A 16148-nucleotide genomic window follows, 5' to 3' on the forward strand; every position below is an offset into this window, starting at 1 on the left:
TAGTAGCCCAGGCAAGCACAGGATATACATACTTATGCACACATAAAACTTTCTTTCTGCAACATTAAAATATATAAATTGGTCAAAAGTAACATCATGGAGGTGCGAGGAAAGGTCCCTGGCACTGGCATGACTAAAATCACTTTTTAGACCATTAGGGATGGATGTTAGAGCTATTTTAACTATTTTGTTTTCCACCTCCATTCTGAAATGACAGAACAATCCTATTAGTAATTTTTAAAAAGTTGAAAAAATTCTCTGCAGAGATCTGTTACAGATCTAAAAAAAAAAAAGTGACACAATGAAAATACTGCCTAAGAATACTTAACCCTAAGGTATTTGCAGTAATAGGCTGATCCCTGGCTTACTATATAAAAAGTCATCAGAGATTAAATAGCACTAAATCCAAACAGAACAGAGAGATACAGTTTCATGTTGGACACTGTTTCAAGGAGAGTTGTGTTTGGAATATGAAAGGAAATCCTCCTGTTAGTACATTAAAAAAAACATACATTTATCATATATCTATATAAAATAAGATTTTAGTAAGATAAAACCCAAGTTTTTAAAAATTATTTTTAAAAGGACATCTAATTGCTCAAGAGCAGAGTCTCGAGTTTGTTTTCGTGAGCTGTATGTCATGTTACTTATAGCAACTAGATTTGGTAACAGCTTTCATTTTAGGACCATAATCTAATCAACAGGATTACTGGATGCCCAATGAGTCACCTCAGAATTAATTTCTGCAACCAGGCAAATGGCAGTTTAGGAGCTTAAGTAAAGGAACTGTAGTGCTGCTGTTGCTGTTGTACAAGAGAAAATCCAGTATAACTGCACATTTATATACAAAAGAGAGAGGCACAACAGTCTTTTCTTCTTTCCAGAGAAGAGCTCTAAATTGAGAAGAAAATGGAACACACATAATACAGCTGAAGGACTGAGTAGAGCATCTACTCTCCCTCCTGGCACAGGGGACCAGGTACTTTTTGAGGGAAAATAAGTGCTACCAGGTTCTGGCAATGGTAAGCCGTCACAATTCACAGAGAAAGTTAACATTCATTCAACCTAACCCTAGACATCTATTTAATACAGTGCTAATGTCTCATATCAATAATTTCATACAAGAAATACTGGAATATATATATCCCTAAGCATTAAATGCAAGTGTGTTTTATGGCGGACATCTTGGTAATCTTGGATCTGTAAGATCCGAACATCACAGTCAGCCATCTTTGCTAACACTGACTTTCTTGGAAGCTTTTCCAAGTGTTTCCTAAGATAAAGTGCATTTGTGTGGCTCTCATCTACCCTGTAAAAGAGAAGTTCTTCCTCTTACTCAATAGGTGCAGTTGTTAAGTACTGGATAATAACAAATAGAAATTGTTTACATGTAACATGGGGATGCCCCAGCTACTTTTACCCCCCCCAAATTAGAAACTACTCAAATGCAAATAAACACAAACAAGGCCTGTTCAAACTCACTCGAATTCACTTGTGTGATTTTCCAGGAAACACAAGTGAATGGTCAGCTGTCAAAATGTTTGATCAGGGGAAGAAAAAAGAAGATAAAATGCCTGTGTCTGTAATTCTAAGTGATACCAGGGTCTACACTAAATTGGACAGAAAATGGTGCTTATCCGCTCCAACTTCCGGTCGGTGCCTTTGGTCCCCTCTGGCTGCCTGTGCGAGGGGCTGGGCGGCGCCGCCCTCCCCGTTCAGAGCCACAGAAATGCACTTCATCAAAGGCCAGTCAGTGACACTTCAAAGGGAGTGAACTCATCCACTCCTTTCCTTCCTCAAAAACTAAAAGCACTTTACACACCTTTCTGGCTGGAGTCACTCTATCACAAAGCCCACTGGACTAAGACCACAGAGGCGAAATCCACAGGGCAGGATTCACGAGGCCAGGTTTAATCCTTCCAGAGGGCCCTTCCCTAAGACTGCGAGACACATTCTAAGGCAGAGAAGTTAGCCTCCTACTGCTCAGTAAAGAGGTATATAGAAGTGATCAGACCCTTTTTCTAGAAGGCTTCTCCTGATTCCTACTTAAAACACACACAATATACACTGATTAGACTATTTGAACTACACACCTCAAAATTCCTAAAAGTAAAAATAAATAAAGAAATGATGGCTACTTTTGCTTTATACAAGTGAGGAACACATCTTTAGACTTTAAGCTGATCCCATGAACAAAACTTTTTTTCTTTCTTCTAATTTTAAAAGTGAAGACATTTCTTCTCCCAGTTGCAGACACTGAAGCACAATAAAAAGCAAAAACAAGACAAAACAAAAAACCAAAAAAACTAAAAAAAAAAAAAAAAAAAATCCCAGGGAATTTAATCCTCCAAAACCAACAAAACGAAACACAAAAACTGGACAGCGTCAACGGCTTCTGCCTGCATGGCCTGGTCTCCCATTCTGTTAATAAGGCAGTTCCCGCGATGAGGGCTGGGACGCCGTGGCAGTCTCTCCCCCACATGCATCATCTAGTTGCTCTTTTCTTTCTTTCATTGAAACAGAAAGAGGGATTATCATCCATTTATTCTTTCACTTCTTCTCCATGATCCTGCGATTCCCATTTACATTTGATCTTGCTCCAGTATGCTGATGACACGGGAGCTAAGGGGTCGTGTTCGGAGCAGCAGGGACGGCCTTCCAGTGCAGAGGGGACCAGGGCCCCCTTCTCGTGCTCTTTACAGAAGGAGCGTGGGCAGAACTCGCAGAAGGCGGCAGCGGCGCTGCGGCACTCGCGGCACCGATGCCGTGGGCATTCCCACTTTCCTGAGGCAGAGTGTGCAGGAAGGAGAGCGTGATTAGTGTCCGTCTTGATTACTCAGGAAAACCCACCACCTACTCTGAAAGGGAGCTGAATTAACTGAATACGACCCCAAACTTCAGTCAAACACAAACCGAGGAGCATCGTCTCCCATGGACGTGAGCTACGTGCCAAGCAAGCTGCCAGCGCCCATGGTGACGGAACAAGTGACCCCAGTCACCGCGCAATTTTATGTGCTCCTGTTTGTTCCACTCAGCGTCCGTTTCATGGCTCGACCCAGGAGAACAGAATGGATTCTGAGTTACACTGGTGGACAAAGACCCATGCAGAGGGAGGCCTCACAGCTGGCTTACCGTAAGGTGGTTGAGTCAGATTAAGGCATAGAAGGTGGTATGCTTTGGGACAGTCTTTCTTGTCACACATGACCAGCTCTCCACCATCTCCACACTGAAAACAATAATCTTCATGCATCTGCTTTGGTTCAGCTTTGATTTTCCGTCTCTTCTGTTTTAGCTTAGCATTTTTTGCCTTTTCTTCAACTGTCGGTGCACATGCCGACTGGGGGAGAGGAGGAGCACAGTCTCAGGAGTCAGAGGGGAGGAGCTTCCCACAGAAGAAAGCCCTGACAGCCTCAGCCAGCTGCGGAGCAATTCCCAAAGGGCCAGGAAGATGCACCCCATTACACCATGCATCCCACTGACTTCTTTTTTTGCAGGTCTGGGGATGGAACCCGGGGGCATTCGACCTCTGAGCTACACCCCTGCCCTATTTTCTATTCTTTATTTTTAAACAGGGTCTCACTCAGTTGCTGAGAGCCTTACTAAGTAGCTGAGGTTGTCTGAGAACCGCGATCTCCTGTCTCAGCCTCCCGAATGCTGGGATTATAAGTGTGCGCCACCACGCCTGGCTTCCACTGACTTTTGAATAAGGTATACATTATGTTTTACTAATCTTGGGGATGCTGGTAAATCCAAGCAGTTTTCCATTAATACTTAAACTTGTGACTTTTTTTCACTGAGGTATAATTTATTTTGCATAATATTTACTATTTTAATTTTTTTGGTATTTGGGATTGAAGCAGGAAAGTCTTAACTATGAGCTATAACCCTAGCCCTTTTTATTTTTGTGGTACTGAGGATTGAACCCAGGGGCATTCTACCTCCAGCTACAGCCCCAACTCTACTTAATTATTATTTTTAAATTTCTTTTGAAGTAGGGTCTTGTTAGGTTACTCAGAGTCTCTTAACTACTTGCTGAGGCTGTCCTCAAATCTGTGATCCTCTTGCCTTAGCCTCCAAAGTACTGGGCTTACAGGCATGAACCACCATTCCCTGCATATATACACATATACATATACACATATATATTATAGTTATAACTATATGTTTTCATACATATATATATATATATATATATATATATATATATATTCTGTATTGGGGATGGAAACAGGGGCATTCTACTTCAGAGCTACACCTCCAGTCCTATTTTTCATTCTTGATTTTGAAACAGGGTCTCGCTGAGTTGCAAAGGGCCTCACTAAGTAGCTGAAGCTGGCCGGGAACTGCAATCCTCCTGGCAAAGCCTCCCAAATGCTGGGATTACAAGCACGCGCCACTATGCCTGGCTTATTTTTTTTTATTTTGAAACAAGGTCTCACTAAATTTCAGAGGGCCTCACTCAGTAGCTGAGGTTGACTTTGAACCTGAGATCCTCCTGTCTCAGCCTCCCAAGTACTGGACTTACAAGTGTACACCACCACACCTGGCTTCTTTTATTTATTTTGAAACAGGGTTTTGCTAAATTGCTGAAGCTGGCCTTTAACTTTACAATCCTCCTATCTAAGCCTCTCAAGTACTAGGATTACAGGTGTGTGTCACCATGTATGACAACATTTACCATTCATTCATTCATTCATTCATTCATTCATTCATTCATTCCTGTGTGTATGTTACTGGGGACTGAACCCGGGGCATTCTGCTACACCTCCAGCCGTATTTTTCATTCTTTATTTTGAAACAGGGTCTCACTAAGTTGTGGAGGACCTAAGTAGATGAGGCTGGCTGTGAACCTGTCATCCTCCTAGCTCAGCCTCCCAAGTATTGGAATTACAAGCATGAGTCACCATGCCCAGCTAAGATTAACCATTTAAAATGTGTATAATTGCTGGACGTGGTGACACATGCTTGTAATCCCAGTGCTTGGGAGGCGGAGACAGGAGGATCGCACAGATTCAAAGCCAGTCAGCTACTTACTGAGGCTCTCAGCAACTTAGTGAGACCCTGTTTTCAAATAAAAATATAAAATAGGTCTGAAACTATAGCCCAGAGGTAGAAAGCCTATAAAAAAGGAAACAATTGGGTCTTCCTAGGTTGCTGAGACTCTTTACTACGTTGCTTAGACTGTCCTTGAACATGCAATCCTTCTGTCTCAGTCTAGGATTATAGGCCTGTGTCACTATGCCCAGTTTTTAGCTCTTTTTATTTGCAGTACTGGGTATGGAGCCCAGGTCTACCTCTGAGCTAGACCCCCAGGCCTATTTTTTTAGTCTTCTTATTTATGAAATGGGGTCTCACAGGCTGTCTGTGAACCACGATTCTCTGGTCTCAGCCTCCCAAATGCTGGGATTGAAAGTGTGGGCCACCACGCCTGGTTTATAGCTCTTTTTTTTTTTTTTTTTTTTTTTTTTGCAGGTCTGGGGATGGAACCTAGGGGCATTTGACCTCCAAGCTACACCCACTGCCCTACTTTTTATTCTTTATTTTGAAACCGGGTTTCACTGAGTTGCAGAGGGCCTCACTAAGTAGCTGAGGCTGTCCGCGAACCGCGATTCTCCAGGTCTCAGCCTCCCAATTGCTGGGATTACAAGCGTGCGCCACCACGCCCGGCTTATAGCTCATTTTTAAAAGTTTTAAAAGCAGACTTACTAACAAACCTTATTAAAATAGACTTCCCTGGAAAGTCAAGAGTGTCTGAAGTTTTGGTAAGCACTACCAATGACCCGAAAACCAAAGCAGGTGCCACAGCCAGTCCTCTCCCAAGCCGGTCATAGCAAGCATCTTCACAAATTCCCCCCCGGCTTCGGGTCCTGCACAACTGACCTTCGGCCGTACTCCTAGAAAGCCACTGCAGTTGTCTGCCCCACAGTGGCACTCTGTCCGCCCATTGCCCAGGCAGTCCAAGTTATAATTAAATGTTAACTCCATCCCTAAAAGAGAAGAAAAAGAATTATTCATCCTCAAGTCATGAGGGGGAAAAATAGCTGCCAGACATACTCTCATCCTGAAAGAAGAGCCATAATTCTGACATGAGGACATCCCATGTTCCACCTCACTGAAAAGAGTACTGGGGGGGGGGTGTGGAGGAAGAAAGGAGGCCAAGATAGGACTGCAAGCTCAAGACCAGCTCAGCAACTTACAAGACCCTGTTTCAAAATTTTAAAAAAGCCAGGCGTGGTGGCGCACGCTTGTAATCCCCGTGCTTGGGAGGCTGAGACAGGAGGATCGCCCAGGTTCGAAGTCAGCCTCAGCTACTTAGTGAGGCTCTCAGCAACTTAGTGAGACCCTGTTTCCAAATAAAGTATGAAACAGGTCTGGGAGTATAGCCGTAGAAGAGCCCCTGGGTTCCACCCCCAGTAACACACACACACACACACACACACACACACACACACACACACACACACACGGCTGGGGATAGATCAGAGGTAGAACTATCCTGGGTTGAGCCGGGCGTGGTGGCGCACGCTTGTAATCCCCACGCTTGGAGGCAGGCCAGGAGGATCATGCAGGTTCGAAGCCAGCCGCACTGGCTTAAGAGATCCTGTTTCCAAAAATAAAAAAGTATAAAATGGGTCTGAGAGTGTAGCCCAGAAGTAGAAAGACTTCCTGGAACCCCAGTACCACCAAAAAAAACACACACACAAAAAAACCCCACCTATCTTGGGTTGCTCACCAGTCCTAAAAAAAAAAAGGTGGAAAAATTCCTTCTTACTAATTATGGCAACACTAAATATCATAAAATGAAGTTATATCCTTCTTATAAAAAAGTGGGTGAAAAGCCGGGCATGGTGGCGCACGCTTGTAATCCCAGTGCTTGGGAGGCTGAAATAGGAGGATCGCACAGGTTCGAAGTCAGCCTCAGCTACTTAGTGAGGCTCTCAGCAACTTAGTGAGACCCTGTTTCCAAATAAAGTATAAAATAGGTCTGGGAGTATAGCCCAGAGGTAGAAAACCCCTGGGTTCCACCCCCAGTACCACCAATAAATAAATGAATAAATAAATAAATAAAAATTAAAAAATAATATTGGTATTATTGTTATTTATTATTATTTTTCTAGTACTGGGGATTGAACCCAGAAGCATTCTACCTCCAAGCTATACTCCCCAGCCCTTTTTTTTATTCTTTGAGATAGGGTCTCACTAAGTTGTGGAGGTCTTCATTAAGTAGGGTATAGCTCATAGGTAGAATGCCCTTGGGTTTCAATCGCAGTAACACACACACACACACACACACACACACACACACACACACAATAAATAAATAAATAAAAAGAAAGAAAGAAAGAAAGGAAGAAAGAAAGAAAGAAAGAAAGGAAGAAAGAAAGAAAGAGAAAAGAAATAGGGTCTCAATAAATTGTTGAGGCTGGCCTCAAACCTGCATTCCTCCTGCTTCAGCCACCCAAGTAAGAGTTACAGGTGTGTGCCATTGCACCCATCTAGCCCTCTTTTTCTTTTATTTATTTTTGCACATCTGAGATGGAGCACAGAGGCACTGACTGCCGAGCTACAACCCCTGCCCAATTTTTTATTCTTTATTTTGAAACAGGGTCTCACTGAGTTGCGAAGGGCCTCACTAAGTAGCTGAGGCTGTCTGCGAACCGCGATCCTCCAGTCTCAGCCTCCCAAACGCTGGGATTACAAGCGTGCGCCACCACGCCCGGCTTCTTTTCTTTTTTTTTAAATTCTTTTTATGCTACTGGGGATAGAACTCAGGGGCTTCTATCTCTGAGCTATACCTCCAGCCCTATTTTGTATTCATTATTTGGAAATAGGGTCTCACTGAGTTGCAAAGGGCCTCACTAAGTAGCTGAGGCTGTCAGCAAAAAATCTATCCTCCGATCTCAGTCTTCCAAATGCTGGGATTAAAAGCATGTGCCACGATGCCCGGATTCTAGCACTCTTTTCTAAAAGCATATTAACTCTACTTCCTTTTTTTTTTTTTTTTTTGGTGGTACTGGGGGTGGAACACAGAGGCCTTCTACCTCCAGGCTATACTCCCAGACCTATTTCATATTTTATTTGGAAACAGGGTCTCACTAAGTTGCTGGCTCTCACTGAGGCTGGCTTCGACCCTGTGCAATCCTCCTGTCTCTGCCTCCCAAACGTGGGGATTACAAGTGTGCGCCACCACGCCCGGCTTAACTCTAGTTTCTAAATGAACAATATGGCTATGGAATAGAGAGAATGCTATTGCCAGTAATTAATACCTTATATGATTAAAAGATAAAACTTCACCTGGGTGTGGTGGCACCCCTTCTAATTCCCGTGCTTGGGAGGTAGAGACAGGAGGATTACGCAGGTTCAAAGCCAACCTTGCTGGCTTAAGAGACCCTGTTTCCAAATAAAAATATAAAATAGGTCTGGGAGTATAGCCCGGAGGTAGAAGGGTTTCCAGGAACCCCAGTACCACAAAAAAAAAAAAAAAAAAAAAAAAAAGATAAAACTTCATAACTGAGGTTTAATCCTGGCATGGTAGTGCATGCCTGTAATCCCAGTACTTGGAGGCTGAGACAGGAGGATCACAGGCTTGAGCCCAGCCTGTGCAATAGAGTGAGGCCGTTTACAACTTAGTGAGATCCTGTTTCAAAATCAAGAATAAGAGCCAGGTGTGGTGGCCCACACTTGTAATCTCAGTACTTGGGAGACAGGAGGATCATGCAAGTTCGAAGCCAGCCCCAGCTACTTAGTGAGGCTCTAGCAACTTAGTGAGACCCTGTTTCAAATAAAATATAAAATAGGTCTGGGAGTATAGCCCAGAGGTAGAAAGCCCCTGGGTTTCACCCCCAGTACCACCAAAAATAATGCTCTGGTTTCTGAGGCCTTCCACATCTAATTTGAAACAGAATATAATCTTTCAATGTGAAGAAAACAATAGCCAAGAAGCTGCTGATACTAACTTAAGCTAATTACTTTTTTTTTTGGTGGTACTAGGGATTGAACCCAGAGGTATTCTACCTCTGAGCTGAACCCTCAAGCCTATTTTATTTTGAAACAGTCTCACTAGGTTGATGAGTCTCACTACTTGCTGAGGCTGTCTTGGAAGCTGCAATCCTACCTCAGTCTCCCAAGTCCTAGGATTACAGGCGTGCATCACTATTCCCAGCTCATTACTCTTTTCTGGCCCTAGAGACTGGGCCCAGGGTCATTCTAACTCTGAGCTCTACTTTATTTTTTATTTTGAAACAGGGTCTCACTAAGTTACTGAGATTGGCCTTGAACCTGCAATCCTCCTGTTTCACCTCCCTAGTACTAGAATTACAAGTGTATGCCACCATGCCTGGTTAGCTAATTAATTTTAATATGTTTGAAAAGAAAAACAATTATCTAAAACATCTGATTCCATCATACAGACAGCAGTGAATGGGAGAAGCCATGTGCCAGGACCAGGGGCACAGAATCCAGCCACATTCCCACTTACATAAACACTCCCGCTAGGTTCTCTTCAGAATGTAGACTTTTACCTCTCACTGGCAGATGATAATTCTAAATGCAACACATCTTCTTATTTGAATAAATCCTTGGGTGTCAAACTTTAAATAATAATGTCTTGACCTCAAAGAACAAACAGACATTCTTGTAGGGAAAGGTGGGAGCGGGCACAAGTCGCTTCCTACCTGCAGGAATATCACAGAGAGCAAAGAGTCCAACTCGGACATCTCCATTCACTGTCCACTTCTGCGTCTCACAGTTTGGATTACAACTATGGTTCATAAAACGAGAATAATTTCCTTTTTGGCCAGCATCAATTATACGGTCCTTTGGAAAGAAAAGAAAAGTGCCTTTGACATAAAACAAAGTGTAAACGCCAGGCGTGGTGGCGCACGCTTGTATTCCCAGCATTCGGGAGGCAGAGACCGGAGGCTCTTGGTTTGCGGCCAGCCTCAGCTCCTTAGTGAGGCCCTCTGCAGCTCAGTGAGACCCTGTTTCAAAAATAAATAACAGAAATCAGGGCTGGGGGTATAGCTCAGAGGTAGAATGCCCCTGGGTTCCATCTCCAGACCCACAAAAACAAACAAACAAACAAACAAACAAACAAAAACCAACAAAACAGCATTTGAAATGTTTCTGTAGTTTCTGTTCATGAAACTTTTTCTTTTGGTACTAGGAAGTGAACCCAGGGGCGTTCTACCTCTCAGTTAGATCCCTAGCCCTATTTTATTGCTTATTTTGAAACAGTGTCTCAAAGTGTCAGTGTCAGCTAAATTGCTGAGGCCAGCCTGGATCCTATCATCCTCTGTCTCAGCCTCCCAAGTACTGGGTTTACAGATGTGTGCCAGCACACCTGGCTTCATTAAACAGTTTTATGAAAGTTGTAAAACTTTTCTTTTGGGGTAGTACTGGGGATAGAACCCAGGGGCCGTCTACCTCAGGGCTACACTCCCAGACCTATTTTATATTTTATTTGGAAACAGGGTGTCGTAAGCCAACTGAGGCTGGCTTCAAACCTGCGCAATCCTCTTGTCTCAGCCTCCCAAGCGCAGGGATTATAAGCGTGTGCCACCACGCCCAGCTGAAAGTTGTAAAACTTTTAAACCATGCCACACCAGTTAAAATACTTTAGGTTTTTTTTTTTTGGTTGTGTGTGTGTGTGTGTGTGTGTGTGTGTGTGTGTGTGTGTTTCTGGGGATTGAACTCAGAGACATTCTACCTTCAAGCTATATCCCTAACCTGATTTTTTTTTTTTTTTTTTTGGGGTGGTACTGGGGTTCCTGAAAACCCTTCTACCTCCGGGCTACACTCCCAGACCTATTTTATACTTTTTATTTGGAAACGGTCTCTTAAGCCAGCGCGGCTGGCTTTGAACCTGCGCAATCCTCCTGTCTCCACCTCCTAAGCATGAGGATTACAAGGGTGCGCCACCCCTAACCTGATTTATTTATTTGAAAACAGGGTCTCTTATTTGGAACTAGGTTGATGAGTCTCATTACTTGCTGAGGCTTTTCTTGAACCTGCAATACTCCTATCTCAGCCTCACATGTACTAGGATTATAAGCGTGTACCACCATACCCGGCTTACTTTAGTTTTTTGTTTGTTTTTGTGGTACCAGGAATTGAATCTTAGGTCATTCTATCTCTGGGCTATACCCTTTTTAACTTTTTGTTTTTAAACAGGGCCTTGCTAGGTTGCTAAGAGTCTCGCTGACTCATTGTGATCCTCCAATCTCAGCTTCCTAAGTACTGGGATTACAGGCATGTGCAACCAAACCTAGTGAGTTAAAAATCCTTAAATAATCTCTTCCTCTCACTTTTAATTATATGTATATGTGTATGTATATGTACACAAACACATACATACATGTGTATGTCTGTATATCTATATTGAGGGGATAATGGTGGTAGGGATCAAATGTAGGGCCCCACAAATATTCAGAATGTGTTCCACCACTAACTATATCCCAAACCCAATGATATTCCTAAAATTTTTTTTTGTGTGTGTGGTACTGGGGATTGGACCCAAGGGCATTCAACTTCTGAGCTATATCACTACCCTATTATTTTCTTCTTTATTTTTGAAACAGTCTCACTAAGTAGCTGAGGCTGGCTGTACCTGAGATCCTCCTGTCTCAGCCTCCCAAGTACTGGGATTACAAGCATGCGCCACCACAGCCAGCTATTAAATACCCTAGAACACAGGAAACATGGTACTAGGACAATAGATGTGACATGTAGTTGTCACATTTATTATTATTATTTTTTACAGTATTGGAGTTGGAACTCAAGGGCATTCTACCTCCAAGTTATACCCCTAGCCTTACTTTTTATTCTTTTTTTTTGAAAAAAGGTCTTACTAAGTTGCAGAGGGCCTAAGTTGCTCCTGTTTCAGGCTCCCAAGTGCTGGGATGATAAGCATGCACCACCACACCTGGCTACATTTATTATTATTGTGTGTGCATGCGTGTGTGTGTGTGTATCCCAGGGGAATTCTATCTTCAAGCTACACCAGCAGCTAATTTTATTGTTTGTAGTACTGGGGATGGAACCCAGGGACATTCTACCTCCAAGCTACACCCAGCCCTATCTTTTATTCTTAATTTTGATATAGAGTCTCACTGAGTTGCAAAGGGCCTAAGTAGATGAGGCTGGCTCTGAACTGGCTTATTTTATTTTTAGTTTGAAACAGGGTCTCTGTAGGTTGATAAGAGTCTCATTACTTGCTGAGGCTGTCCTCGAACCTGAGATTCTCCTATCTCAGCCTCCCAAGGACTGGGATTATAAGCGTGCACCACACCTGGCCACCACCACCACCACCATCATCATTAATAATTAGTATTACTGCTTTTGTTAAGTACTGAAGGTTGAACCCAGACACATTTACTTCTAAACTACACCCCCAGCCCTATTTTTTTTTTTTTTTTTTTTTTGTGGTACTGGGGTTCCTGGAAGCCCTTCTACCTCCGGGCTACACTCCCAGACCTAATTTACATTTTTATTTGGAAACAGGGTCTCCTAAACCAGCGCGCGTGGCTGGCTTCGAACCTGCGCGATCCTCCTGTCTCTGCCTCCCAAGTGCGGGGATTACAAGCGTGCGCCACCACGCCTGGCTCCTATTTTATTTTGAAATAGGGTTTTGCTAGATTACTGAGGGACTTTGCTATATTTTTGAATCTGGCCTCAAACCTGTGATCCTCCTGCCTCAGCCTCCCAAGGACCGGAATTATAGGTGTGTGCTACCATGACTGGCTTCTAGTACTTTTACTGTTATTTTCCTTATGCCAACATTCACTATCAATCCTATATTATTTTGAAAATAATACAGAACAGTCACAGAACTGATTCTCTCCTTTGGTAATAAGGAAATTGAGGCCCAGGCCTTTCAGTGACTAAGAAGAGCAAGGACTAGTGTCCAGGGACTGGAGTGAAGGTATGCTAACCCTGCTGCCGGGCTGTCTTTTCACCCTAAGTGTCATATCACATGAAATGGACAAGGTTTCCACAATGACTCATTTGTACTCTATTATAGTATGCTGGCTACTACAAATTATAATTTCCCTGGAAAAGTATTCAAGGAAACAGTTTAACCTAAACAAGATCAGAAAATCCCTTTCTCTTACCAAAAAAAAAAAAAGGCAATTTTACCTTTGTAACAGTTAACATATAAAAATTAGTTACACTGTTCTCGTGGGCTCGCTTGATTCGCAGTCTACATTCTTCTTCATCAATTAATTCACCAACATATTCATTTACAAATTCACCCTGCAAAAAAACATGTAAAATGTAACTATAAATCAGTATATTATATTAGAACACATAGGGTAGAATTGCCCTGGGTTCAATCCCCAGGACTATATACACACAAAGGAAAAAAAAGAATTTTTATTTGTTTTTTGTTTTGTTTTGTTTTGTTTGTTTTGGTGGTACTAGGGTTCCTGGAAGCCCTTCTACCTCCGGACTACACTCCCAGACCTATTTTATAATTTATTTGGAAACAGGTCTCTTACGCCAGCGGGGCTGGCTTCGAACCTGCGCGATCCTCTTGTCTCCGCCTCCCAAGCGAGAGGATTACAAGCGTGCGCCACCACGCCCGGCTCAAAAAGAATTTTTAAATAAACAAATCAATGGTTGCTCCTTATTCACGAGCTCTCAGATGGAATTTCTTTTGGTATAAGTGAATCACTGCTTTTTCTCGCTGAGCAAACTATATGTGTAGTCCAGGTAACACTGTGCCGCGTGCCGCTGGGATCTGGGGATAAAGCAAACCCTAGCCTTGCAGCTATACCATCACCAGTGCCTACCTGTTCCTGGTTGTGAGGGTCCTGACCAGCCTGGTACAGACCTGAGTTTGAAATAAACAAGCTCTACCACCATCATCTTCATCGTTAAAATTATTTTTGTGGTTCTGGGACTGAGCACAAGGGCAGCCTACCTCTGAGCAACACCCCTGGCCCTGTTTTTTTTTTTTTTTTTTTTATTTTGAAATGGCGTCTAGCTAAGTTGCTAAATGGTCTTGAATTAGCCATGCTCCTGTCTCAGCCTCCTAAGTACTAGGATTACTGGTATAAACCACCATGCCTGGCTTCTGCCTTTCTTTCTTTCTTTCCTTCTTTCTTTCTTTCTTTCTTCATTCATTCATTCATTCATTCATTCATTCATTCATTCATTTATTGGTACTAGAGATTGAACTCAGGGGAATTCTACCTCCTGGAGCTACACCCCCAGGCCCATTTTTATTCCTTATTTTGAAAAAGAGTCTCACTAAGTTGCAAACGGCTTCAATAAGTAGCTGAGGCTGGCTGCGAACCTGCAATCTTCCTTTTCAGCCTCCCAAGTACTGGGATTACAAGTGTGTGCCACCACACCTAGCTGAAAAAATATTTCAAATAGAAAATTACCTTCTCTTTTTTTATGACTGACTATAGGACACACAAACTTTATGTACATTCTATTATTATCTTCTTCCCACTATTACTTTGCTCAATTAGTGCCAATTTTTTTTTTTGGTACAGGGGATTGAACCCAGGGGCATTCTACCTCCAAGCTACACCCCAAGCCCTATTTTTCCTTTTTTACTTTAAAACAGTCTCACCAAGTTGCAGAGGGCCTCAGTAAGTAGCCGAGGCTGGCCATGAACCTGTGATCCTCCTGTGTCAGCCTTCCAAGTACTGGGATTACAAGTGTGAGCCACCAAGACCAGCTTTCTATGCCAAAGTCTTAACATGGGAATTTTAAAAAAATTGCCATAATTCTGGGAGTCATGGCACATACTTAAAATCTCAGTACTTGGGAGGCTGAGACAGGAGGATCACGCTGGTTCAAAGCTAGCCTCAGCTACTTAGTGAGGCTCTCAGCAATTTAGTGAGACCCTGTTTCCAAATAAAATATTAAAATAGAACCAGGCATGGTGGCACACGCTTGTAATCCCAGCATTGGGAGGCTGAGACCAGAGGATCGTGGCTTGCGGACAGCCTCAGCTACTTACCGAAGCCCTTTTCAAGTCAATGAGACCCTGTTTCAAAAATAAAAAAAGACTAAGCTGGGCGTGGTGGTACACGCTTGTAATCCCAGGATTCAGGAGGCTGAGACCTGAGGAATGCAGTTCACGGCCAACCTCAGCTACTTAGTGAGGTCCTCCGCAACTTAGTGAGACCCTGTTTCAAAATTAAGAATGAAAATAAGGGCTGAGGGTGTGGTGTGGAGGTACAATGCCCCTGGGTTCCACCCCCAGTACTGCAAAAAATAAAAAAATAAAAAATAAAAAGGTCTGGGAGTATAGACCAGAAGTAGAAAGCCCCTGGGTTCCATCCCTACTACCACAAAAAGAAAAAAGAAATTGCCATAAATCCTAATCTACTTTATCCTTAAAATTTTACCCTATGGAAACATTCCTGAGCGGCATGGGCTCTGGTGTGTGTCTACACTACCTTCTTAATGCTCCTCTTGGTCCGGAGGCCCCAGCCTCTTCGCTCCGTTCGGATGACCTCTGCGTCAGGGTACAGCCTCTTTGTGAAGCACTGGTTCTGGCAGCGGTCTCCAGCAGGGCACACCTGGGGGTGGCACTCGTACTGCAACATTCTGTTAAGACACTGAGATTCCAAGCCACATGGGTTTTCATCGTCAGGCTTGCAGTTACAGCGGGGGATCTCCGACAGGTCGGCAACCTGGATTTGTACCTTTCCTATTACTTTGCTAGCCTAGAAAACAGAATCACAAAGGAGAGAGAGGCCAAAATAAGTGATTTAGCAGTAATTTGAAGAGGAACATCAAAAAAGTCATGCTATAGTCAGGTATGGTGGCACACACTTGTACTCTTACTTCCTGAGAAGCTGAAACAGGAGGATCACAGGTTTGCAGCCAGCTGTCAGCAACTTAGTGAGACCTTGTTTCCAGATTAAAAAAAAAATAAAAAATAGGGCTGGGGATATAGCCCAGAGGTAGAATGCAACTGGGTTCAAGCCCCAGTAACTAATACACACACACACACACACACACACACACACACACACACACACACACACACACAGTTATTCAGGCCTCTAATGCTTAGTGAAGTGATTGCCAGCAAAGCACTTTATCTTAATTTCCTCATGAATAAACTAAGACTGCCTACATGAGTTTTTACTTATTTATCCCATGTATTTTTACTTCTACTG

General features: G+C 43.1%; 1 protein-coding gene across 1 annotated transcript in view; it reads right to left on the reverse strand.

Annotated features, from left to right (window-relative positions):
• Nucleotides 1–2001: 2001 nt before the first annotated feature.
• NSD3 (nuclear receptor binding SET domain protein 3) overlaps nt 2002–16148 on the reverse strand; it is a gene marked incomplete at both ends in the record, with an annotated part of 98799 nt that continues 84652 nt past the window's right edge. The window contains 6 exons of the mRNA XM_080709815.1: nt 2002–2784; nt 3133–3337; nt 5881–5987; nt 9675–9816; nt 13138–13254; nt 15420–15689. Coding sequence (XP_080565941.1) covers nt 2543–2784; nt 3133–3337; nt 5881–5987; nt 9675–9816; nt 13138–13254; nt 15420–15689 — 1083 coding nt within the window. The remainder of the gene's footprint in view (nt 2785–3132; nt 3338–5880; nt 5988–9674; nt 9817–13137; nt 13255–15419; nt 15690–16148) is intronic.

Source organism: Muscardinus avellanarius (genome assembly GCF_963383645.1).
Source record: "Muscardinus avellanarius genome assembly, chromosome: 14".
Taxonomy (NCBI): domain Eukaryota; kingdom Metazoa; phylum Chordata; class Mammalia; order Rodentia; family Gliridae; genus Muscardinus; species Muscardinus avellanarius.